Source organism: Lytechinus variegatus, chromosome 15 (assembly GCF_018143015.1).
Source record: "Lytechinus variegatus isolate NC3 chromosome 15, Lvar_3.0, whole genome shotgun sequence".
Taxonomy (NCBI): domain Eukaryota; kingdom Metazoa; phylum Echinodermata; class Echinoidea; order Temnopleuroida; family Toxopneustidae; genus Lytechinus; species Lytechinus variegatus.
In genome coordinates this window covers 14,950,635-14,976,604 of record NC_054754.1, presented here as the reverse complement: position 1 = coordinate 14,976,604, position 25,970 = coordinate 14,950,635, and the positions used below count along the sequence as shown (strand labels likewise).

Below are 25,970 nucleotides of genomic sequence, written 5' to 3'. Positions count from 1 at the left end.
CATCTGCTCTAAGATGGTTGTATAGACAAGCAACTGCTTCGACCACGTGGAGGATGGGAGAGAGTAGTCCAAACCAATCTCCCCAAGCGCGCTGGTCTTAGGGTCACAAGCCAATCGGCCCATAGCGGGGGAGTACCCCCCACAGAGACCTTCCAGTCATGACCCTCCGGGAACACGATATTCTTATACCTGCGGGGATCACAGAAATTCGCGACACCCCGACCAGACGGACTAGGACCCAAGGCTCCCTGCCCGACGTCAACTCAGCACACTTCCAGCCCTTCTTTCCCAGACGACCCTCCAGGAAGTCTAGGTGGAAGTGGCTGTCAACGGCCAGGGGTACGGGGGGCTTTGCCTCCGGGGTAGATCCCGGGGTTCGTTTCCAAACCCGGGTCTGAACCGAGCCCTTTGGTGCCGCAGGGGTAGCTGATACTCCCCCTTTAGCAGCTGGTGGCGCACCCGCTGCAGCCGGAGCCGAATGAGCTGGGACATAGTGGGCCTGCGGATTGCATAGGCCAAAGCCCATGCGCACGAATTCATATAATCTGTACTTGGTGGTGAATGCAGTCTTCTTGCGATCTTCCGCTTTGATTTTCACCTGGTAGTAAGCCAAATTCGCAACCAGCTTCGAGAACCAGGCATTACCCGCTAGTGTGTCGAAACATTCCTTGATGTTCGGGAGTGTGTACACATCTTTATGGGTGACCGCATTCAATGCCCGATAGTCTATGCACCACCGAACGCCCCCATCCTATATACCAAGTTGTCGTACTTGTCTGTTTTCAACTGTTGCACATACTCTCTCACTCACAGTGTGTTGCTTTTTGACCTGCTCATGGGTGCACAGACGATGCCTATATACCAAGTTGTTGTACTTGTCTGTTTTCTACTATTGCACATACTCTCTCACTCGCAGTGTGTTGCTTTCTGACCTGCTCATTGAAGCACAGACGATGCCTAGTATATGCCAAGTTGTCGTACTTGTCTGTTTTCAACTGTTGCACATACTCTCTCACTCACAGTGTGTTGCTTTTTGACCTGCTCATGGGTGCACAGACGATGCCTATATACCAAGTTGTTGTACTTGTCTGTTTTCTACTATTGCACATACTCTCTCACAGTATGTTGCTTTTTGACCTGCTCATGGGTGCACAGACGATGCCTATATACCAAGTTGTCATGCTTGTCTGTTTCAACTATTGCAAATACTATCTCATTCACAGTATGTTGCTTTTTGACCTGCTCATGGGTGCACAGACATTGTACTTGTCTGTTTTCTACTATTGCACATACTCTCTCTCACTGTATGTTGCTTTCTGACCTGCTCATGGGTGCACAGACAATGCCTATATACCAAGTAGTACTTGTCTGTTTTCTACTATTGCACATACTCTCTCACTCACAGTATGTTGCTTTTTGACCTGCTCATGGGTGCACAGACGATGCCTATATACCAAGTTGTCGTATTTGTCTGTTTTGTTTACTAATCTCTCTTCCAAGCTGTCTGTGTGACTCTATTTTGAATCTCTTTCCTCGGCCTTAGTCTGTCTTTCCTTCACTCTGGGCCATCGGAAGTAGTTTGTGTCCTATTGTAGAAGGAAAAAAGATACCACTTTCACAAAAAATCTCTGCTTTGGGGGAATTTTTTTTCATAATAAACAAGGTTCTCCTTTTACCAACATTAATTCCATCATATAACATGCACCATGAAAACAGCTTCATATCTCATTTGTGCAGTGATGTCATCAGTCAACTGTTTATAAGCGAAGAAAATATCACCTTCTTGTAGTCTTTAAAAGGTGCAATGTCCATCTTGGTGTAGCATCACCAGCAAAAGAAAATCAATGAAAAGGTGTTGCCTGAAAGTATATATTGTATCCAAAGCATAGACTTTGATTACCACGAGATTGTATCTGTTGGTCCCTGATATGCTGTAACATCTCATTCACACTCTCTGTACTTTATTAAATATACATCCTGTTTGTGACACAAATGAGTGGAATAAGACGTCATTACTGACTTAACTAAGTTGATATAATGGTTTTCATGGTTATTTCCTAAATATAAGGTTGGCCTCATCTTGAACATTTTCACCGAGTACTGGTTCATTTTCACTGCTTCTGCATCTTCAGAGCTTGTAATAATTTTCACTGGCACGTTGGAAGCTTGCACGGTAGCGATAATTTCAGGCTCTCCACCCCATGAAGCATGTTTGCTCATCTTGACTACATAGCCTGGTGTGACTATTTCATGAGATGGATCACTGTGGCTACAACATAAATGTGCCAAGTAATGCGTCGGTATTCACTAAAATTTCATCATTGCGCACAACTTTTCGAGTTTCCATTATCTGTCCACTTCTTGTTTGTTTTATTGACCTTTCATTTCTGCTGATTGAAATGGGGGCATCTTGGTAAAAGCCCTGTTTTAACAAAAATACAAAGTTCACTTATTGGAATGTTTTAGTACTGTATTATACTTACTGGAGATTAAAAACATTTTTTTAGTATACATGTTATTGTAGAGCAGATGATGGAATTCAGCAGTAACAATAGAGAGGGAAGTAAATGTGGACCCCCCCCCTTTCCAAACTCCATATTTGAATTTATTATATAAGCCGTTCTACCAAGTTAGGCAGGCCAAAAGAAGACAAAGATAATGAAAGATTTTGGCAGGAAACAAAAGCATGTTAAGACGTTTTTTTTTTAAATATCAGTTATGAGGAAATAACCATACCTTGAAATCTACAAGATTCCCTCTGCATGTTTTGGAGCAGTACCAAAAATGCCTGATGATATGTTTCACCCAATACAGTAGGCTTCTTGTTGATGCTTTTGATGATGCCTATAGATTAGAACATGTAAATAGATGATCATAATAAGACAAAACAGACATTTGTGTGAAATAAAATTTGCATTTGTTAAAAACCAAAAACCAATTTGAACTAACATTGAAAATCCAGTCGTGACTGGCTATATGCCATGTATCTCTGGAGAAGTGGGAGGGAATTTTGAAATAAAAGAGATCATAAATGGTGAACAACCACTCCCTATGTAGTCTCTGTCATGAAATACGTCACATCATTATTTCCCACATACGAGGAGATTCCTTGCAAAACTTTTAAAACCTTAAAACCTTACAAAATTTTCATTCAATTTACCTTTGCAAGTTTCTTAGCAAGGTTCTTGGCACCGTGCCAGACATCCCAAGAGTGCTTCACTTCAGGCTTCGATTCTCCTTTGTGAAGGAAAAAAAGTCGGGAAAAGAAAATATAAGTTCATTTAGGTACAAAATTAACAACAGGTTAATTCATATAATTTTATACAAGAACGACAAAAGAAAACAAAGGACACAAAAGGCACAAAGAGGAGGCGAATCAGCTGGTCTCCTATCGTACAGAAAGAACATGTAAAATCCTACACGCACCAACCTAACCCAATAATACAAAGGGAATCGGAATCCCTTCGTAAAAAGTTGAGGATGAAGCTCATCCATTCTCCTTTACTACCCTCACTACACCCCATAGAGCGCTAGATGATTAATCCGAGCACGCTCCATGAGGGTGAGAAAACTTACGCGCCGAGCTGAGGCGACAATTTCTCCAATCTCCCCGATGTATGCAGGGGTCATAAATTTGACCCTACAGGGAGATATGGAGAATCCGTCTCCAGCAATAGCCTAGGAAAAGGAACCTTCCTGAATGCGTCCAACTGCTCCCCAGTGAAATACTTCACCTTGCAGCCGAAGCTAAAGTAGGTGTTGGGGAAAACTTTTCCCCCAAGCCTTGACCTCTAAAGGTCCAAGGGTGCAACAGTGGATATGAATCCGCTGATGTCTGTTGACCCTCTTTCTGGTCGCTTCTCTAACGATCCTAGAGGGGACACCGGAAGTGTTTCCGTCTTGTCCCCGCAGATGCAGTACGAGGACTTTGCCAGTAACTCCCATCTGCTCTAAGATGGTTGTATAGACAAGCAACTGCTTCGACCACGTGGAGGATGGGAGAGAGTAGTCCAAACCGATCTCCACAAGCGCGCTGGTCTTAGGGTCACAAGCCAATCGGCCCATGGCGTCTAAGTCGGCTTCTTCGAAACTGGAAGCAAAGCGGGTGAGTACCCCCACAGAGACCTTCCAGTCATGACCCTCCGGGAACACGATATTCTTATACCTGCGGGGATCACAGAAATTCGCGACACCCCGACCAGACGGACTAGGACCCAAGGCTCCCTGCCCGACGTCAACTCAGCACACTTCCAGCCCTTCTTTCCCAGACGACCCTCGAGGAAGTCTAGGTGGAAGTGGCTGTCAACGGCCAGGGGTACGGGGGGCTTTGCCTCCGGGGTAGATTCCGGGGTTCGTTTCCAAACCCGGGTCTGAACCGAGCCCTTTGGTGCCGCAGGGGTAGCTGATACTCCCCCTTTAGCAGCTGGTGGCGCGCCCGCTGCAGCCGGAGCCGAATGAGCTGGGACATAGTGGGCCTGCGGATTGCATAGGCCAAAGCCCATGCGCACGAATTCATATAATCTGTACTTGGTGGTGAATGCAGTCTTCTTGCGATCTTCCGCTTTGATTTTCACCTGGTAGTAAGCCGAATTCGCATCCAGCTTCGAGAACCAGGCATTACCTGCTAGTGTGTCGAAACATTCCTCGATGTTCGGGAGTGGGTACACATCTTTACGGGTGACCGCATTCAATGCCCGGTAGTCTATGCACCACCGAACGCCCCCATCCTATATACCAAGTTGTTGTACTTGTCTGTTTTCTACTATTGCACATACTCTCTCACTCGCAGTGTGTTGCTTTCTGACCTGCTCATGGAAGCACAGTCGATGCCTAGTATATGCCAAGTTGTTGTACTTGTCTGTTTTCAACTGTTGCACATACTCTCTCACTCACAGTGTGTTGCTTTTTGACCTGCTCATGGGTGCACAGACGATGCCTATACAGTGCTTCCCAGAAAAAACAAAACCGAGATTTAGCGATCATTTATCATAACTTAATCATAAATAAAATAGACAAATGACCTACCAATTTAAAGCTTAGAATCTCCTCTTTCATCTGACATTACTTAGATTATTTCTCATTCACGCATGAGTGAGCAAATACAATTTGAAGAAAGGATATCAAAAACTCATTTGGCGGGGGTTATCTAGGTTTCAAAAAGAAAACCACATTTTTGAAAAGTTCAATATCTCTTTAATTTCATACCTAAATTACAGAAAATGGTCAAGAAATAACAAAGTTCTGGTCATTTGAAATAAGGCTTGAATTTCAATAATTTCATAAAATGAAGAGGTTCTCCAGGCTGGCTTTCAAACTCACTCAGCACTCCGTTTTGTTGACGATCAGCCATGCATTAAATCTTTTGTTCACCATGCGAAAGCTTCTGTGGGAAACCGGTGAAAACATGTTTATCTCATGAAATTATGGAAATACAAGCCTTATTTCAAATGACCAGAACTTTTTTATTTCTTGACCATTTTCTGTAATTGAGGTACCAAATTAAAGAGCAGATATTGAACTTTTCAGAAATGTGGTTTTCTTTTTGAAACCCAGATACCCCTCGCCAAATGAGTTTTTGGTATCCTTTCTTCAAATTGTTTTTGCTCACTCATGTGTGAATAAGAAATAAGCTAAGTAATATCAGATGAAAGAGGAGATTCTAAGCTTTAAATTGGTAGGTCATTTATCTATTCTATTTATGATTAAGTTATGATAAATGATCGCTAAATCTCGGTTTCGTTTATTCTGGGACGCACTGTATACCAAGTTGTTGTACTTGTCTGTTTCAACTACATGTATTAGACATACTCTCTCACTCGCAGTGTGTTGCTTTTTGACCTGCTCATGGGTGCACAGACGATGCCTATATACCAAGTTGTTGTACTTGTCTGTTTTCTACTATTGCACATACTCTCTCACTCACAGTATGTTGCTTTTTGACCTGCTCATGGGTGCACAGACGATGCCTATATACCAAGTTGTCGTATTTGTCTGTTTTGTTTACTAATCTCTCTTCCAAGCTGTCTGTGTGACTCTCTTTTGAATCTCTTTCCTCGGCCTTAGTCGGTCTTTCCTTTACTCTGGGCCATCGGAAATAGTTTGTGTCCTATTGTAGAAGGAAAAAAGATACCACTTTCACAAAAAATCTCTGCTTTGGGGGAATTTTTTTTCATAATAAACAAGGTTCTCCTTTTACCAACATTAATTCCATCATATAACATTATGCACCATGAAAACAGCTTCATATCTCATTTGTGCAGTGATGTCATCAGTCAACTGTTTATAAGCGAAGAAAATATCACCTTCTTGTAGTCTTTAAAAGGTGCAATGTCCATCTTGGTGTAGCATCACCAGCAAAAGAAAATCAATGAAAAGGTGTTGCCTGAAAGTATATATTGTATCCAAAGCATAGACTTTGATTACCACGAGATTGTATCTGTTGGTCCCTGATATGCTGTAACATAACACTCTCTGTACTTTATTTAATATACATCCTGTTTGTGACACAAATGAGTGGAATAAGACGTCATTACTGACTTAACTAAGTTGATATAATGGTTTTCATGGTTATTTCCTAAATATAAGGTTGGCCTCATCTTGAACATTTTCACCGAGTACTGGTTCATTTTCACTGCTTCTGCATCTTCAGAGCTTGTAATAATTTTCACTGGCACGTTGGAAGCTTGCACGGTAGCGATAATTTCAGGCTCTCCACCCCATGAAGCATGTTTGCTCATCTTGACTACATAGCCTGGTGTGACTATTTCATGAGATGGATCACTGTGGCTACAACATAAATGTGCCAAGTAATGCGTCGGTATTCACTAAAATTTCATCATTGCGCACAACTTTTCGAGTTTCCATTATCTGTCCACTTCTTGTTTGTTTTATTGACCTTTCATTTCTGCTGATTGAAATGGGGGCATCTTGGTAAAAGCCCTGTTTTAACAAAAATACAAAGTTCACTTATTGGAATCTTTTAGTACTGTATTATACTTACTGGAGATTAAAAACATTTTTTTTAGTATACATGTTATTGTAGAGCAGATGATGGAATTCAGCAGTAACAATAGAGAGGGAAGTAAATGTGGACCCCCCCCCTTTCCAAACTCCATATTTGAATTATATAAGCCGTTCTACCAAGTTAGGCAGGCCAAAAGAAGACAAAGATAATGAAAGATTTTGGCAGGAAACAAAAGCATGTTAAGACGTTTTTTTTTTAAATATCAGTTATGAGGAAATAACCATACCTTGAAATCTACAAGATTCCCTCTGCATGTTTTGGAGCAGTACCAAAAATGCCTGATGATATGTTTCCCCCAATACAGTAGGCTTCTTGTTGATGCTTTTGATGATGCCTATAGATTAGAACATGTAAATAGATGATCATAATAAGACAAAACAGACATTTGTGTGAAATAAAATTTGCATTTGTTAAAAACCAAAAACCAATTTGAACTAACATTGAAAATCCAGTCGTGACTGGCTATATGCCATGTATCTCTGGAGAAGTGGGAGGGAATTTTGAAATAAAAGAGATCATAAATGGTGAACAACCACTCCCTATGTAGTCTCTGTCATGAAATACGTCACATCATTATTTCCCACATACGAGGAGATTCCTTGCAAAACTTTTAAAACCTTAAAACCTTACAAAATTTTAATTCAATTTACCTTTGCAAGTTTCTTAGCAAGGTTCTTGGCACCGTGCCAGACATCCCAAGAGTGCTTCACTTCAGGCTTCGATTCTCCTTTGTGAAGGAAAAAAAGTAGGGAAAAGAAAATATAAGTTCATTTAGGTACAAACTTAACAACAGGTTAATTCATATAATTTTATACCTCTAAAACAATTTGATCCATGAGAAAAGAACAGACATTTTTGTGCGTGCTAAGTTTTTTCAAACGCACGATGGTAACAATCACATGCCCCTCTCCCTAGTTTTTATAGGTGTTATCATAGCACAGTCTTTTAAGGGTTCAAAAGACAAAATTAGGTCAATTCAGCATGTCCATGAAAATCTCTTGGTTCTAAAAATGGGACTCAGCTGCAAAGCTGCATTGTTAAGTAATTTTGTGACTCTGCATATAGTTTATACTGCATATAGTTTATAGGAAACAAAAAAAAAAGACAAAAAAGATAAAAAGATAATATAAAGTAGTGTGAAGGATGGCAATAACATTGAAAAAAAAATACTCATGTATTTCCCGATTGAGGGATGGGCATCCGTTACCACCTCCTTGACTTGCAGACCTCTCTCCTCCATTATGGATAGCCCTTCCTTGAAGGCTTTTGCCTCCATGACATTACTTTTCATGCCGACCTCCCTCTTATCGACGAAACCGACATGGAGCACATCGTTTGTTTCATGTTCCATAAAGGTATATGTACAATATTGTGCACAGGTGGTGGGAACGTCGTCTGATAATTCTGATAATGCTCTTAAATCTTTAACATTTTATACAATTATTGCAGTAACTAATATTCCGAAATTGTATAGACCATGAAAGCTTTTTTTTGGAATAGTTGTTGGAGCTAGTGGTCGTAAACGTCCAGCATGAGAGATTTTGAACCACAACTCATGATAATAACTGACCACCGTTATAAATGAATAATGTTTCTGACAAAACTCCTTGCAAAGAATTGTGCATGTGTTACTGTTGAACAAATCTTTTCCAACAGTATTTCCTTAAAATTATGTTACTGATCACTCACAATTATGTGGAAGACTTTACTGTTGAACAAAACTCAAACAAATATAAATCCATAATAGATATGATTCTTTTTGTTTAATAATTTTGAAGCAAAGGTACCAAATTGCTCAGTCATCTGATTTGCCGTCACAATGTTATTTGTACAACTACATGTACATCAGAGATGTATGTCTTCATATCAAATTTGCTAAAAAAAAGTATAGATACATTTCATCAGATGAAAAATGGCATGTTTAATCATAAGGAATTTGATCGTTTCTGGTTCAAAAGAGTAACTAAATTTTCTCTTAAATGAACTTATGTGTTCAATCTTTCATTAGTTCCAATTTATCATGAAGCTGTATACGATATTAGCATGATAGGATTTACAGTTCACTTATTTTAATTAAAACGACTTCGGTGATCCTGAACAAGTTCCTCCTTGGAAGGAAAGGTATATTCACTGCATAAAGATGGCGGGGCATCCTTCCTCTCTGGCAGTTGAGATGATCCTGTGCACAATCGTCCGACCTCATCCATCAGATCATCAACAAATTCTGAGATACAAAATGGTCAAAAAGTGAGGTTCAACATGTACAGGTCAGCTACACCAGCTAATGGATATTCAAATATGTTGGATAGTATAGTTTTTACCAGTGTTTTTCTTATGCCATGTTAGTATGCTATAAAATGTACCACCAATGGGCATCAAGGGAAAAAAATGCTCCCTAATTTCTTCTCGAGTAATCAAAAGCCCAATAGATTATATTGTTCAGAACAGTTATAGTGATCAACACAACACATGAGAAAAGTATGATTTAACTGATGTTACTCTAGTAATGAATCATTGCCATGGAATCATCCTTTTTCACAATATGTTACTGATATGATGATGAAACTATAGTCGATAACACACAGAACAAAATAAACTCACTGAATGTTTTTGCTTCCTTAACAGCTTTCACTGATGCCTTCCCTGGCTTGTACTTTGGTTTGCTGACCATGTACCGCTTGTCCCCTTTCAACGTTTTTGCCTTCTGTCGGTTTCCATTTTCATTGAAGTCCATAGCGGCAAGTCTGAGCCTGAATGATAACCAGAAAATAAATGCATGGAGTAAAATCATGTCTAATACAGTGCGTCCCAGAAACAGAGAATTATCAAAGACTTATCGCAGCATAAACACAATGCAACATGCAATTGCTTTATATTTTTCACCTGGTTTAACTAAGATATTTCATCCTTGCAAAAGAAAAACAGTTCAAAAAAAGGATACCAAAAAGTCACTTATCAGGGCTATCTGAATTTTAAAAATAGAAATGTCTGCTCTTTAATTAGATTTCCAAACTACATGGAATAGTCACGAAATACCAAAGTTAAGTTTATTCAAACTCATGCTTGAATTTCAATTCTATAAAATGAATGTGGCCTCTTACTATCTGTCAGACTTTTTGGGGGGAGGGAGGGGGGGGGATTATAAAACCCTTTGCATCATTCCATATGGGTTTAATCCAAACATTTGATCTACTTTTTTTAATAAGAGTCCTACATATATCCACTTTTGCTTGGAATTATTTTTTGTGTATGCTAAATAAAGAAACATGCTCCAATGTAACTCTTCTCAAAGAATATATAGTGCATTTACCTGCTAGTCATTCCTTCATACGAATAAGGCTTCAGCTTAGGCGCATACCGGTTCACCAGACTGTGATATGACTCCAGGGAGGATGTCTGTTGGTCTCCAGACAGCTTTTTCACATCGTTCAACAACATGGTGCTTTGCACGATACCTGTTAGTTTTTCACAGACTTTTGTGCCTGAAAAATTGATAAAAAAGGAACCGAATCATTAATAACAATAATAATAATGCAGTTCTTATATAGCATATTTCAGACCTGAAAGGACTCTCAGTGCACTTTAATTAAACAATTGTTGCCTTGGGTAACCAGTGTATCATGCCTAAAGAGCAGATGACGTCATAATTACAGTTTTCAAAATGGAAAAATGCAATAAAATAGAATCAACATACTTTATGAGAATAATGGTAAAAAATTATAATGAATGGTATTGGTAGGCTTGCTGCACACATAATGCTGAATTGCATACTAAGTTCAGGAAAAAAAATACAATATTCATAAGGTTTGATTTTTCTTGTTTCATATGATACAGATCTAACATTAAACAAATGAATCTTATTCCTGAATTTACCTGGTGTGAGCCATTTTTTCTTGCGACCTTGAGCTTCCAAGTCACCATGAAGACACTTGGGAAAGACTTCAGAATGACCTTCATGGATCCCTTGGATGTGGTTCATAAGAGACTTCCACTTGGCCACCCTCAGATCGTCTTCATCCTCTTCACAAGTTGCAGCCACCCAATACATATGGTTGGTGATGCTTGGTTCCCATTGCACAAGTTCTTCACAATCCTTTTGCTTTGCCAAGGCATGCACCTTCTTTCCAACACCTAATATAGGTAATAAAAAATATACCAAAACTAAAAACAAAAACAACAAAAATACCTGAATTGATGACATCATGCGAAATTTTTGTCATAGATAACTGCCTCACATTTTATTTATACGAAAAACCAAATGCAAGCATGATGCAAAAGAGAAACAAGGATATGGAATGTGAAATAGAAGCATTAATTTCTGGACTAAATCACTACTTGCTTCACGTGAAATGACATCACAGAATTCAGGCCTTTGACAAGTGAGATACTGCTGTTTTTTGAAGCTTGCTAATTTGAGTGCCTGTAAAGCAAAAAACTCGCTTGGCAAGCAGTTGAATTAGATAAAACTCCCATTGTTTTCTGAGTATTTGCAGCTTTCCAAGAGTGTATTGTTGCTTTTGCTTAGGACCAGGAGTTTAAGCACTAAATATTTAATAATAAACAAGTCAAATTAATATTTAATTTTAAATAGATTTTGAATGACACAAATGCATGATAATTACTCACCTTTGGATACATGCCAGACATCATACACATGAATAATGTGTGGAAGTGTGATTCTGATGTATTTGGCAAGTTGTCTATGTCGGTCCGTTACCACCTTCCTGATTACTAGTCCCTTGTCATCAAGAAAGTTGACAACTCTCTTGAAACCTTCCAACTCCATATGGTATGAACCCTTCACCTCATTACTCTATGAAAAAACAAAAAACAAAGTATGAATTAACATTGCATAACACACAGGAGTGATAACATGAAATACCAGTTAGGGGCTTGAACATCTAAATAGCCTTTAAATTTAATCAATTTAAACTGACAGACATGAATACAAAAAGTAACCAAGACAAGAGGAATTATGCTTCAACTTAACCCATCTTAGAAAAATGCAGATTATTTTTATTTACTTTCTATTTCATGAAATAAAACTAGGCACTTGTGTCATATGTATCATGGGAACATGAACTAAGGACAGCAAATCAGACCCACCTGAACCAGCTGAAAATCGACAATCTTGTTGATATTCAATTCCAGAGCAGTGTATACCCCAAATTTTGCGGAATGTCCTGGGCTATCCGCTCTTCCATCGCCCCCAATGGTGAGTGGCAGACCCAGTTCACACAGTTCAGTGAGCAGATGGTTCTGTTGCTTCTGCCATTGGTTGGTGATAGCTGGATGCAGAACCTTCTTCTGGTGTCTAAAGAAAGTCCTGCGTGAGTGCGTTGCTACGTTGAAATGTTTCAGCACTCGCAGCGACTCACTGGGGCTCCCGCCAGCAAACAGGATTGCTGCTGACAGCTGGAGGTTGCCTATCCATGGCTGGCTCTCCCATGTTGTCGACTTCTGGTCACAAGATAGGCACTCCCTTGTCACAGAAAGGAGGCATCCAACTTCTCTCTTTACAAGGGACACATTTGAAGACTTGCAGGATGGACAAAACTGCAACAGCTCCAAAAGCTTAGACTCAAAAACAATGTATTTTTTTTCCTTGTGTGGAGGAATACCTTTGGCTGGGGCTTCCCATGGGGCCTTTTTGCTTGGTCGCCTTTTCCTGTATTTGAAATAAAAGACAACAAATGAAATTGTTTAGAAATACAAAAATAAAATCCTTAAAGACGATGTAAGAATTTCATCAGCCTGCTGTCGCTGTAACAAAAGAAAAGTTATCTAAAATGCATTATTTATTGAATTACTATATGTGTCTGAGGTTTTTCTCAAAAGGATTTACAGCACTAGTATTGATTTCGAACAGGATAATAAAAGAACGAACCGTTTTCTCCGTCTTTTTTGTGGCTTGGCAATTACACGCTCATCTGATGATGAAGATGAAGATGATGGTGGTTTGTATCCAGGTGAGGAGGGTTCTGCAGCGTCACTTTCTGGTGATGATAACCTTTCTTCCTCCACTTCCTTTGAATCAACTTTCTCTTCTGGTATATCCCCTTTGTCAAAAGAGGTCCCTCTTGAAATAAAGGCTGGAATATCGGGTGGTATCTGTGAGCCTGTGTTCTGCAGAAGTACAACCCTTTGTGACCCTGAAAATGTACATTTATATTTTACTTTTACTTTGGTTGTGAAACAAATTTTCAGACATAGGGGAACACAACATATCTGCAATCCAGGGTTTAAGTTATCTATGGCCCGGAATATACTGCGTAGGACTTATTCTTTAAGTGGATTTGCAACATTTACACCTTCAAATAAATCCATTATCTAGGGCATATGTTTACAAAAACTTTCCACAACTTACCAGCACCAGCCTCAAAAGGAAAATTGACAATATAGATAAACAAATGAAAAATAAACTTACGTTTTACTCTTGTTGCTACAGAGACCTGTATCCCAACAGAGGTTGTAAGGCCATGCTGCTGAAATTCGATTGCTGGATCTTTGAACGGCTGTTAATTGGATATCAATACAGTAGCCAAGATATGCTGAATACATTTACACACTGGTCAGTGACATGCAAAAAATATATACATAAATAAAGTATGGTTTCCAGCACAAATACGAATCAAAACTACACCTGAATCAATGTTTGGATAAACTGTAATTTCAGTCACAGCCAGGTATGTTAAGACTTGAAGAGACAAGTATTATGAGTTTTTCATTAACCATATGTCTTGTTTGAATCACATGCATTGTTTTCTTTGGAAAGAAAAAAATGTCAATTTACATGTATCTTACATTCTACTGAATTCATTGCCATTGATAATTTACTCAATACTATCCTTTATTTGCTGCTAAATTAAACATACCTTTATGTTTGTGTGCTTTCATGTTTTTTTACGGGGAGGGGGTGCACAATTTGAAAACATTCATACCTGTTCATCAAAGGATTCTTCAGACTCAGATGAATGTTCATCTGTCCATTGGCTGCATCCTGGCTCATCAGTGTCTGATTGACTTTCCATTGATGCGGGCTCCACTGCTGACCCTTGTTCCTCAGCATCCCTAGCCTCAACAGATGTTGACAGCAATTCATCCAGCATCTGTGAGAATAATTTGAATAAAAAATGAGAGAAAATATACACAATAGCCATGTGTTCATACTTCTAAAATAATAAACTTAAGGAATTAATAACGTATAAACATGCTAATTTTAGCCTTTGGGCTGTGTAACATGTATTTTTTAAATACGAAATAAACCATGATTGAATTGAATGAAATTAGAAATCATCTTCCTTCAGATGTATTTTTCATTCAGACCTCGGTTAGATTTCACTACCTACTTATAATGTATGATGTACGGCAGTGAGTACAAACTGTTACAAAGTCACCCACACAATTTCATCCATGCATTGTATGGAGTAATCATTGGTGGGATAAGAAAGTCCAAATATTACATTTTAAATTTTCAATACGAGAAATTAGATGTATGCATATTTATTCTAATTTGGGGCATCTAATTTGCTGAATTGGTAAAATGAGCATTAAGTATTACAATTATTAAAAATCATAAAAAATAGAAAAAGTGAGAAATTAATTATTGGTGGGACATGGTACCTCTAACGTTCTAATATTTTATTACTCTGAGGGCTATGTATAATAATATGCAAATTAAGTCATGTCAAAAGACAAAATGATCTATTATATTTTGGGGACATTTTAAAACTTATTTCGCAGAGTACAAAAATTGCATCATAGCATCTTTAGGCAGACTTTCTGACTCATCAAGTATAAAAATGTAATACCACGAAAAAATAAAAAATACATGTACAATAACAAATTAGTTTTTTTAATATCATTGTCAATTCATTCATTCTACTGTATAGATCTGCAAACTGCAACCATAATGACAATTGAGATGTTTCATTGTATTTATATCTCATTCAACCACTTAACTTCATTTGATTTTATTCTGCACATTGTATACATTAATCCCTGTATTGTAATTATTAAATCCATTCAGTTATGTTGTATTTGCTATCATAATTTTCATGCCTTATTATATATCTAAATCACTTCTTATAGAGCCCAATAGTTCATACCATTTTCATTATTTCTGTACACTATTAAAAGATTATATTTCTATCAATTTTTTTTTCATCTAAAATTTTATAGATCTACATGTTATAGCTCCATGGCATAAACTATTTATACAATCATAATTGTGAATATTTTAACTCTGTAAATTATTGCATGAACAACTTTGTACAAACATAAAAACATAAAACATATAATACCATGTTATTGAGAAGGTTCCTTTCATGCAGATTTGTTTACCCTTCTCATGACTTTGTGTAAAACAAACACTGAATTGAATTAATATAAAATATGACAATAGGCCTGGAATCTGGATCTAGAACATAAAATTTTTTTTTTTGTCTTTTTAAAAATAAGGTAAAAATACTCCGTTTTAATTACCAGGGTAGCCACTTCAGTTAGGAAACTGGTCTACCACCAGGCCCAGCATAACATAATAATACCTGAATGTAATTGTAATTATTATCCTTCTCCAAATCTAAATGTCGAGTGCCTAGAAACTAGTATTTTAGTAAGGCAGGAGGTCCCACTTTTTATGACTCGGTCGGGGATCGAACCCAAGACCCCCGTTCATACGTCGGGAGCTTTACCACTAGAGCCATCATACCCAAAAAAAAGGTTTGTATATTTCCTTACTTAAAAAATGAACCACAATGGCACAAACAAGAAAACTTTTAGACATTTGTAGACTTTGTAGACCTGTTGCCAATGTCATGAATATGGAGCCTGGACTCTTGAGGAAAGTTTGAGGATCACTTTAATTTCCTTTTTCATTTTTTTTAATTTTGAAGGCATATCCTATGGTTTGTTCCCCCAAGTCTGCGCACATGCATATCTACGCAATTCTAGTAAAAGAAGATACGCAACGGGCACTAGCTCTACACATGCAATACATTTGACAGGTATTAAAAAAATATGACTCAAAATGGTGGGAAAATAATGAATTTAGGGCATTACATGTGACAGCATAAAAATGTAGCCTCATCAAAATCCTCGAATCGTGTGAAAAGATCGAGTGCGCAGACATGGGGTAGGCCCTATCATTTTTTTTTCAATCTGAAAATGACAGCCCGAGGCTTTTTCAAGAAAATCCTATAATTATCTTTCCTTTTTTAACGTTTAATGAGAAATTTAGTATTACCATTTACCATTACTAAAATACTAATAATAATATAAGGAACATTATTAACTGAAAGACTTTGTAAAATAAAAGGAAATTCATGTTAACTCTTAACTCAAATTGTTTAATTCGCAGACTGTCTTGGGTTGGGGCCCACCATCATAAAGTGATAAACACCTTCTTCAAAATAAAAAGAAATAAAATAAAATAAGGAAATTGACGTGATCCTCACACTTTTCGTCGTTGAACTTGAATGTTTAACTGACTGACCACAACAATAGCAAAGATATTATGCTCACCCTCATTTTCTTTCGTTTGTCCGCCGCTGTCCGAGATCCACTCCTCTTTACTTGCATCGATGTCTCGCTCCTTATTTTGGGCACAGCTTCAGGCTTCAGCCGCCGGGTCCTCTTCATGCCAAAAGCAGCATGCAACCCGTCATCAAAATCTGCATCTTCGAAGTGGCTACTGCACACCACGCTCCAGTCACTGGGGCCGCTCCAATTTGCTCGGGTCAACTTCACTTTCGAGACCCATATTCTGCGTAAATTTGCATCTTTGGGAAACAAATGTAAGCTGGCACCATCCTTCGTAGTGTTGCTGCAGCCTCCGACGATGCATCTCGCCTGCATCTTGATATTATCGCAAATATCACAAATGTACAAAACTTTTCCAAAAAGAACTCGGTAAACTTTCTTAACAATACAGCGCTACAATACGTAAACACAATAGACGAACACTTTTTACGTGGGCGATCAATTGCGTTTGCTTAGCTGCCGGATTCCCTTGATGACGTATAGTCACGTGACTCGCGAGCTCAAGAGTTTTCGATCTTTTTCTGGAGGCGGGGCTTATGAGCGTGAGAAACTAAGAAATTAACTTCTAAAACCAGTAATATCTTATTAATCCGAGATAAATAAATCAAATTAATATTGTTAAAATTCTTAGAAAAACAACTGAAAACTAATAAGAGCAAAGTATAGTTGCATGACTCAGAACCTTTAAACCTTCAGGGATATCAATATTACAATTACTATTGTTATCTGAACTGTGTGTCAAACAATGAGGGTGCTTTTTCTTGTTTTTTTTCGACCACCCGTCCGCCCACTGACGGGTCTTTACTCGTTTGGGGGACTCCTAACAGTTTTTGGCTTGTTAATTGCCTCCCATGCCTTAATAATTTTGTCTCTTTTGGCCATGTTCCTATTCTTGAGCTCTTCGTTTGGTGGGTTTTCGCAATCATCTTGATAGTGGTCAAACTCGCCATACTTGAAGCACACAATTACCCTAACTGGGCATCGAGGGGAAGATTTGGGACAAGATGTGGAGGGATGATATTTGGGTTTATTTGAAGGAGATGCTCATTCATTTGGGCTTTTCTGGGGTTTGTTGTGTTTTGGTTGGGTCTCTTTTTGTTGCTCAGTGTGATACAAGCTCATGTTCTCAAATTGTACATAGCTATGGGCTGTTTTGGGGTTGGGTTTGTATTGGGCCATCTTGGCAGCTCTGGTTGCCTCTGCCTCTCTTATAATACTAATCAATTTAGGAAATGGGGGTGCAATGATCTGGTTATGGAGATTCGTTACAGTTAATATATATTCGTCGTGACATCCGAGCTTGAATTTGTCCAGCAACTTTGGATTGCTGCTTGATGGGAGAACTCCCCCACCTCAACCAATCTACTAACCTTCAATTGGAGTCGCTTCAGGAAATCTGATGGTTTTTCATCCTTACCCTGGACAAGACCCATGAATTCCTGAAGCAACAAGTTATTGTTTTGAACAGCACCATAGATGCTGTCCAAATAGGCCAGTAGACGAGTGAGGTGGTACCTGCCGCGACTTGTTTAGCAAAGACTTTAGCAGGCATAAGGAAGCGAGTCACTTTCTCACGACGTTCCGATTGCTCGGTCAGGCCAGCCATAGTAGCTATTTCCCTTGTAACATCGTGAAAAGTCTCCCAGTCCACTTCACCTTGCTAAACTGGTTCCCTTCCAGAGAAGAGGCCAAGCCCTGGCCAGCTGATATGGGATGACTCTGGGGTAGAGTTACCGCCTTGAGAGTTATTAGAACTCCCTCTAACTAACTGGTCCAACTCCTCAAGAGTTATCCCTGCCCCTGTAAGGAAATCGCTCAGTGTATCTGAGGGAGGGGGAGAAGGCAAATCCTCCTTCAGGCTCCTTGACCTCCAAAGGGATGGGGGTACCAACAAATTAATTACCTTCAGCCATGATTAACTAATCAAACAATATAGGGAGTATAACTAACAAAATATATACTTATAAAAATAAACTATAAAAGACCCAAGATATTTGCCCGAAAATTAACAGTCTTAAATAAAATGACAAAATATCAAACACCAAAATAATGCAAACAGTATCAAAATATAATACAGAGAAGAAAAAAAACACACTATCAACTACCAAAGAGTGCAAAACAAATGTCCTATCAAACTGAGTAGATGACAGATTGATGGAACAAGAACCTGATCAGGAATAGTTTTAAACCTAAACCCTGAATATTCACTCAGGTGAATGTACCGAAAGCGAGCACGCTCGTACAGGAAAACCTCTTTATGCAGCACTCCTACGTATCTCCTCACTCAAATAACAGAGCTACAATGGTGTAGAGATAGGATTTTCAAAACAAACAAATGCAACAAAATGAACTACAGTCACATACTTGTTCCTAAAGATGTTTTCACATAATACAAACATGTATACTTATACCTTCTCTCCCTTAATACCATTTATTCAAACGATACCCAGAAGGATTATACTTTAGCCAATTTCCTGACCTTGTGTAAGCTTAGGCATTTTTATCGTTGTCTTCTCCTGCATTACTGCAGTGGAAATATTGGTGAAGTTTCTTATACCTATTCTTCCACAATGTCTCCATTGATAAAGTTGAGTTCTTTTATTTGACACTCATCATTGGCGATCAAGGACTACAAATCGGCTGATATCACTTTGGTGTTGGGTAAATCTGCCCTCATTCCAAACTTAACCCATGAAGAATTCAATTTACTGAGCAATCTCCATCCTTTATTTTTCTTTATGTTGTCAAAAGTCAACTAAATCCCCTCATGTTCTCTATAATTGTCCATGTAATTTTTCTTCGTGGGGCTTTCGCACCTCTCTGGCCTACTAGACGTTTCTTGTTTTACTTTCAAAAAGGTATCAATGTGTTCTGTAAACAGTCCGTTTAGCCCCAACTCGTCCAAATCGGAGTGGCCCATAGATTTATTGTATTGATTCCCTACATTGAAATGCCACACTGCTTGATGTACAAGTACCTTGTACCCCTATCAATAGCCTTTTCCAACTTGAGGGATGCCCAGGTACCAATAAGCACCCCCTCTTCTTGTTCAATATGCGTACATGGGTCTGTTTGCATGTTTCAACACAGGCAGAACAAAGGAGAAATATAAGTTTGCCTTTGACTATGAACGGGTAAGGAGAAACCACTTTGCATTTTAATAGTCAAACCAAAATAATCCAATATGTTGTCTGAGAGATTGTCTCTAATGACTATGACCTGAATTAGTTGATAAACAGATATTAAAGGGAAGTTAATTGCTCATATTTCATGTGTTCTCCCCGCATTTATAAAAAAGACAGCCTGCTTTGGTCTGTCCCTTGTAAAATGTATCCTGAGCATCTTGATTCAAAATAGGGGTCCCTTCAGTTAATGAAGGAGGTGAAGTATTTTTTTTTTGGCACTGTTGAAGGGTGGTGTCAGGGAATACTAATTTCTTTCAGCTGAATTACTTTTGAATCATTTACTGGTTGTGCTGTTTCGTAAGGTGTACCGTCATCAGGAATTTCCAGATCATCTTCAGTGTCAATTATTTCAAGGTAGCTTCTGAGGAGTGACATGAGATGCACATTTTACCTAAGAATAACTCAGCATGTTCAAAACAACGCAATACTGTTGTTTTTTTTAAAACCATATCAGGACTATTTTTCAATTCTAACCCGCCGGTTCCCCTGTCTTCCACGGCCAAAGCTGTGGATTTGGGGGGTTTCAAGGTGGAACAATGATTTTGTGGTCCGATAGCTTAGGTTCTACATGTACCTTTGATAAGGGGGGTTAGTCATAAGACCCCGTAACTAATAATAAATGCAAAAGAAACACAAGCGCTTGGACACACTGAAAATTATGGTGTTATGTACTTTTTAATTAAACTCTAGATCTGCACTATTACTCATCAATTACAACACATTTCCAAAAATACTAATAATCTCCAAGATCAAAATATATATATTACACTTCAACCTAAATCCTAATGGGGAAGGGGTTTGATGGGATTAGTGGGGAAATGGAAGTTAGTTTTCTTGGCCACTTTCATGCAATCGCAGATGTTGGTCAAAACAGTGCTCTTGCTCTTGATGCTGGGGTCTTGAATCTTTAGGTTGCAGAATTGCTCGAAGTAATATCATGTCTCAGATGATTCATTCTTACCTTTTTTCCCTTTTCTTCTTCTTGCGAGCCCTCTCCCCCCCCCCTTCCTGGTAAAATATGCACTTCGGACAGAAGGCAACCTGACTGTACATGTTGGCTCAGGGCGATGCTCCTCTGCCAATACCTTGTATGGAATAATCACGTTGTTGGAGTATTCAGGCACATGTCTTTGGGGAGGAAGCTTTGGTTTTGGAGTGGGTTTCCATGATATCTTTGGTGTCCGGAATCCATCCAGAAACACCACCACAGCATTAGGAGTCCATTTCTCCTGTCTTACATGTATTCATGTAGACTTACAAGTATGTGATCTTTCTTTCTTGCAGGGATTTTCTTTTTTGAGGTGGCAGTGTCAATAACTTTTTAACTTCTGGAGGAATCCAGTGAGATTATTCGTCTTGCTGAAACTCTGCTCAATCAATTGATGCAGACGATGTACAAAAATAGAAGAAACATGTTCTGCTCCTTGCAAACTTAAATGTACATGTAAAAGATCATTTCGGTACAAAGAGAAATCGCAAAGAAATTGCTTGTCCGTTTCAATAAAGTTGCATTTATTCTGTAAACAAAATTGTTCCAAATTGTTGTTATATGTCAAGCTATGCTGGTGTAAAAATTCACAATCCCATCAGGAAAGAATACTTGAAAACACAATTCTTGCAGTCCGGAACCTTTCCCTCACGCTACACAAAAGACGAAAATATGCATCAACATCCTTGCTCCAAAAACTTTTCTCTAAATTATTGGTTCCAACGTGGATGATGACAAAGGAAGTTTAAAAATCTATAAGGCCGTAAAATTTCTCGATGACTTTGCTCCGCAAAGATTGCAGAGTCGCTCCTGGAAAACGGTGAATATCAAACTGTGATGTGGAACAGTTGCATATGATGGAGTCTCCAATGGAGGGTATGCATTTGTAACTGTCTCCTTGATGATGACTCCTCCCTCCTCCAATGTGGTGAGTCCTTCATTAAAGGCCTTAGCCTCCATATTACGGTGCTTCATATGTCCACCTCTTGCTTATCGAAGAAGCCAATGTGGATAACATCGTTAGTTGTGTGCTCCGTGAATGTGTAGGTGCAATACTGAGCACAGTGCCTAGGGCTGTAGAAAATTAAGAAAAAAAAATGTTCATCAGTCGTCATAGGTGTATAGCCCAGTCTTTTAAGGATGTTCAAAACAATGCTATTCTGTTTGTTTTTTTTTAACCATATCAGGACTAGTTTTTCAATTCTAACCCCTCCTGTTCCCCTTTCTTCCACAGCAGAAGCTGTGGATTTGGGGGGTTTCAAGGTGGAACAATGATTTTGTGGTCTGTTAGCTTAGGTTCTACATGTACCTCTGATAAGGGGGTTAGTCATAAGACCCCGTAACTAATATTAAATGCAAAAGAAACACAAGCGCTTGGACACACTGAAAATTATGGTGTTATGTACTTTTTAATTAAACTCTAGATCTGCACTATTACTCGTCAGTTACAACACATTTCGAAAAATACAAATACTCAATCACCAAGATCAAAATATATATATTACACTTCAACCTAAATCCTAATGAGGAAGGGGTTTAATGGGATTAGTGGGGAAATGGAAGTTAGTTTTCTTGGCCACTTTCATGCAATCGCGGATGTTGGTCAAAACAGTGCTCTTGCTCTTGATGCTGGGGTCTTGAATGTTTAGGTTGCAGAATTGCTCGAAGTAATATCATGTGTCAGATGATTCACTCTTACCTTTTTTCCTTTTCTTCTTCTTGCGAGCCCTCTTCCCCCCCCCCTTCCTGGTAACATACGCACTTCGGACAGAAGGCAACCTGACTGTACATGTTGGCTTTAATAGGGCGATGCTCCTCTGTCAATACTTTGTATGGAATAATCGCATTGTTGGAGTATTCAGGCTTTGGGGAGGAAGCTTTGGTTTTGGAGGGGGTTTCCATGATATCTTTGGTGTCCTAAATCCATCTGGAAACACCACCACAGCATTCGGAGTCCATTTCTCCTGTCTTACATGTATTCATGTAGACTTACAAGTATGTGATCTTTCTTTCTTGCAGGGATTTTCTTTTTTGAGGCGGCAGTGTCCATAACTTTTTAAGTTCTGGAGGAATCCAGTGAGATTTATTTGTCTTGCTGAAACTCTGCTCAATCAATTGATGAAGACGATGTACAAAAAAGAAGAAACATGTTCTGCTGCTTGCAAATTTAAATGTAAAATTTCATTCTGTTACAAAGAGAAATCTCAAAGAAATTGCTCGTCCATTTCAATAAAGTTGCAGTTATTCTTTAAACAAAATTGTTCCAAATTATTGTTATATGTCAAGCTATGCTGGTGTAAAAATTCACAATCCCATCAGGAAAGAATACTTGAAAACACAATTCTTGCAGTCCGGAACCTTTCCCTCATGCTACACAAAAGACGAAGTCACGAAAATATGCATCAACATCCTTGCTCCAAAAACTTCTCTAAATTATTGGTTCCAACGTGGATGATGACAAAAGCAGTTTAAAAGTCTTTAAGGCCATCAAATTTCTTGATGACTTTTTTCCGCAAAGATTGCAGAGTCGCTCCTGGAAAACTGAATTTCGAATTCTACTTTGAAATCTATATAATTCTTGTTTTGCATGATTTGGTTTAAAACTTTGCTTCAACTTATGATAAAACGTTGACTGATGCCATGTTTATCTGTTTTAGTGCAGTGCTGCTAAGTTGCGATGTTCCAACAGTGTCAGGACAGGAGGAATGCACTCCTATGCTTGCATTTTCAGCATACATTTAGAGTCATTGGCCTGTAATCTGAAGTCTGGCTTACTTTGTCGTCATAGGAATCCGAAAACCAAATTGATGTTCTTAGTGCTATAGACATATAGAATGTTTTAAATATGTATACAAAAACCCACTGTTGGGTTTAAAATATTACGTAAGTCTATGTTAAATACATGTTCAACAGAAGAAAGGAATAAGCTCAACCACGCATCAAAACAGAACGGCAAACAGAGATGAAGAAGTACCAACTCAGAAGACACAACATAATAGAACTGAACTCTATGAAGTCTGGTAGTGCACTGGTTTATTAAATGGTTGCTTTGCCTCAGTAAAACTCAAGTCATATTACAGAATTAACATATATTCAAATTAAGTAATATAGACCAAAATAAAAAGAATGGAGGAGCCAACAAAAAGTGCAGGAGTCTAATTTATGATACTAACCAATAAGAGATAGTGAATGGAGATCAATAACATGTTTGGTTGATTACATAGTAAGAATCAGATGTGGGAATGTAATGAATGAACACATCTGAATAGGAAAGGAATGACAGGAGAAGTAGGTTGAAAGTCAAATGTGAATGGATGACAACAGAAGCATCAAGAATGTAAACAAAGCTGAACTAAATACCAAAGCTGGACCTGTAAATAACTAAACTATGAAAGGATACCAAATGTCAAAACAACAGTCCTACAGTACACTCGCTTAATAAGAAAAAGAATGTGATTTCCACTCATTTGTGACCCTTTCCCTTTTGATGATTCTGTGCCCACTGGTGAAATGCTGTATAGTCTAGACCTACATAATTCTGCTATTGATCGTCAACTAACAAATTACTCCAGGTGGGTGTTTCATTTAGCTGTTTGGAAGTTAATAACGACTGGTGATCCTTTCTTAATTATGCCCTAAAACAATCACCAATGAGCATTTAATTGTGAATATCATTTACCACAAAAAAGGATCATCAGTTATTAACGTAGCTCTCAATTCATGAACAGCTTCATGAAATGGCCCCCGGAATAGTTGCTTTTCTCAGTCTTTTAAACATATTGAGTGTAAAATTACGCAAAACCCCTAGCAATCATTGGTTTTATGTACACTTGTGCTCAAATGTTAGTGAACCCCAACACAAAATGCACTGCTTCATGCTGAGTGTTGAATGTAGACAACAACTCTACAATGTTTGGCGAGCCCAGAGAAACAAAGTTTATGAATTTGATATTTTGTCACCTGACTTCAGAATTGTCTATAGATGGCAGCAATTGGACACTTTAAATATGTTTATTTTTCTGGTAGGGTTCACTTGGTTTTGAGCACCACTGTGTACTATGTGTACTCTATGTGTAATGAAATGGTATTCTGTCATCAGAAACACTGTCGTACAACTCGTACCGTTTTGTGCTTTCCTCACAGAAATGTTGTGAGCCTAACAGAGTGCTAACAGTAAGCCAAGTCACATATTCCAGATTGTGAAGTCAAAACATATCAATGTGTAGGTAATCGGTCGTAACTGGGCCTCAGTGCATTTGTAATGCGGTCAGTACTGGTTATGGCTGAAACATTCAAGTATTAGATTCACTCTGTTAACTACAGTCACACCCAGATAACCAACTCCAGACTGACCAGTTGGTAGCATTGTAAGTTGTCAGCACTGACAAGTTGGCTTTCTCTGACAGTTACCATAGTAACAGTCAGAGGCAAGTGCCTCGCAGCCAATCAAAACCAAGGATTTCACTGATATTATCAGCACCGATAATTTTGTCAGTGCTGACAACTTTCATGAAACACCCCTCTGAGCATTGCTACTTATGCTGTAATACGATGGCCCATATTTTGAACACTGCTTTGAATCAATTCCTCTCTTAAGTTGATCTCTGACAGTAGGCTATAGGTAAGATTCATTAGCTCAATTTGTAACCGAGGTCATTTGTAAATGTCTGGAAATAACAAATAAAATGTTTTTTTGCCATTATAACATAAGGAAAGAGCACAGTAAACATAGGAAAATACAGAGTTACCAAAATGTTGAAATGTTTAGACTTCCATTATTTTCAATACAGAGTTAGACTGTTGCCTATTAAATTTAAAGTAGACTTCATAATATGTACCAATCTGTTTGCCACATAAAGTTCATTGATAACATTTGGTTCTAAACCACAGAATTCCAAGAACTTTAAGTTCTGAATCAATTTTCTAGAATTCGACAAATATTGATTAATCCATGGAATAATATTATATTAAAGACTCATAAGACAAAGCAATGGGGAATGTAAAGCAGTCTTTGAATCACACTATTTTTTTCCATAGTCATATGTGAAGAGTAGTGATGCAAAGCTGCTTGCCGGGTACTGTGTTCCTGGGTGAAAGGCATGGCTCGTACTTCTCATTAGGTGCCTTATTCAGTTTTTGCAAAGTTCAAAGTCATGTCTAATATTTGTGTTAGCTGTAGAAAGTTAAAATGAAATTTGTATGTATAGTTTGAATATTAAAAATTTATGATATA

The 25,970-nt window shown here is 38.3% G+C and overlaps 3 protein-coding genes and 3 long non-coding RNA genes across 6 annotated transcripts; 1 reads left to right on the top strand and 5 right to left on the bottom strand.

The window, feature by feature from the left end:
• Positions 1–1,083: 1,083 nt before the first annotated feature.
• On the bottom strand, positions 1,084–4,968 carry LOC121428850. Its single transcript, XR_005971842.1, has 2 exons — positions 1,422–4,968; positions 1,084–1,239 (listed from the first exon to the last, which is right to left on the bottom strand). It is a non-coding gene; the product is annotated as an uncharacterized LOC121428850 (long non-coding RNA).
• A 1,074-nt stretch (positions 4,969–6,042) lies between these two features.
• On the bottom strand, positions 6,043–8,456 carry LOC121429049 (the record flags this gene model as incomplete). Its single annotated transcript, XM_041625953.1, has 2 exons — positions 6,043–7,776; positions 8,097–8,456. Coding segments are annotated over 2 exons (471 nt in total), but the record flags the coding sequence as incomplete, so codon positions are not given.
• Positions 6,639–12,454, bottom strand: LOC121429048 (the record flags this gene model as incomplete). Its single annotated transcript, XM_041625952.1, has 5 exons — positions 6,639–9,248; positions 9,626–10,506; positions 10,898–11,155; positions 11,651–11,837; positions 12,131–12,454. Coding segments are annotated over 4 exons (945 nt in total), but the record flags the coding sequence as incomplete, so codon positions are not given.
• On the bottom strand, positions 12,455–13,950 carry LOC121428851. The gene is made up of 3 exons (XR_005971843.1): positions 13,452–13,950; positions 12,912–13,176; positions 12,455–12,692 (listed from the first exon to the last, which is right to left on the bottom strand). It is a non-coding gene; the product is annotated as an uncharacterized LOC121428851 (long non-coding RNA).
• Positions 13,951–13,959: 9 nt separating this feature from the next.
• Positions 13,960–16,879, bottom strand: LOC121429047 (THAP domain-containing protein 10-like). The gene is made up of 2 exons (XM_041625951.1): positions 16,547–16,879; positions 13,960–14,133 (listed from the first exon to the last, which is right to left on the bottom strand). The coding sequence occupies exons 1-2, from the start codon at positions 16,877–16,879 to the stop codon at positions 13,960–13,962; spliced, it is 507 nt and encodes a 168-aa protein (XP_041481885.1).
• Positions 16,877–25,970, top strand: LOC121428852. The gene is made up of 2 exons (XR_005971844.1): positions 16,877–20,875; positions 22,600–25,970. It is a non-coding gene; the product is annotated as an uncharacterized LOC121428852 (long non-coding RNA).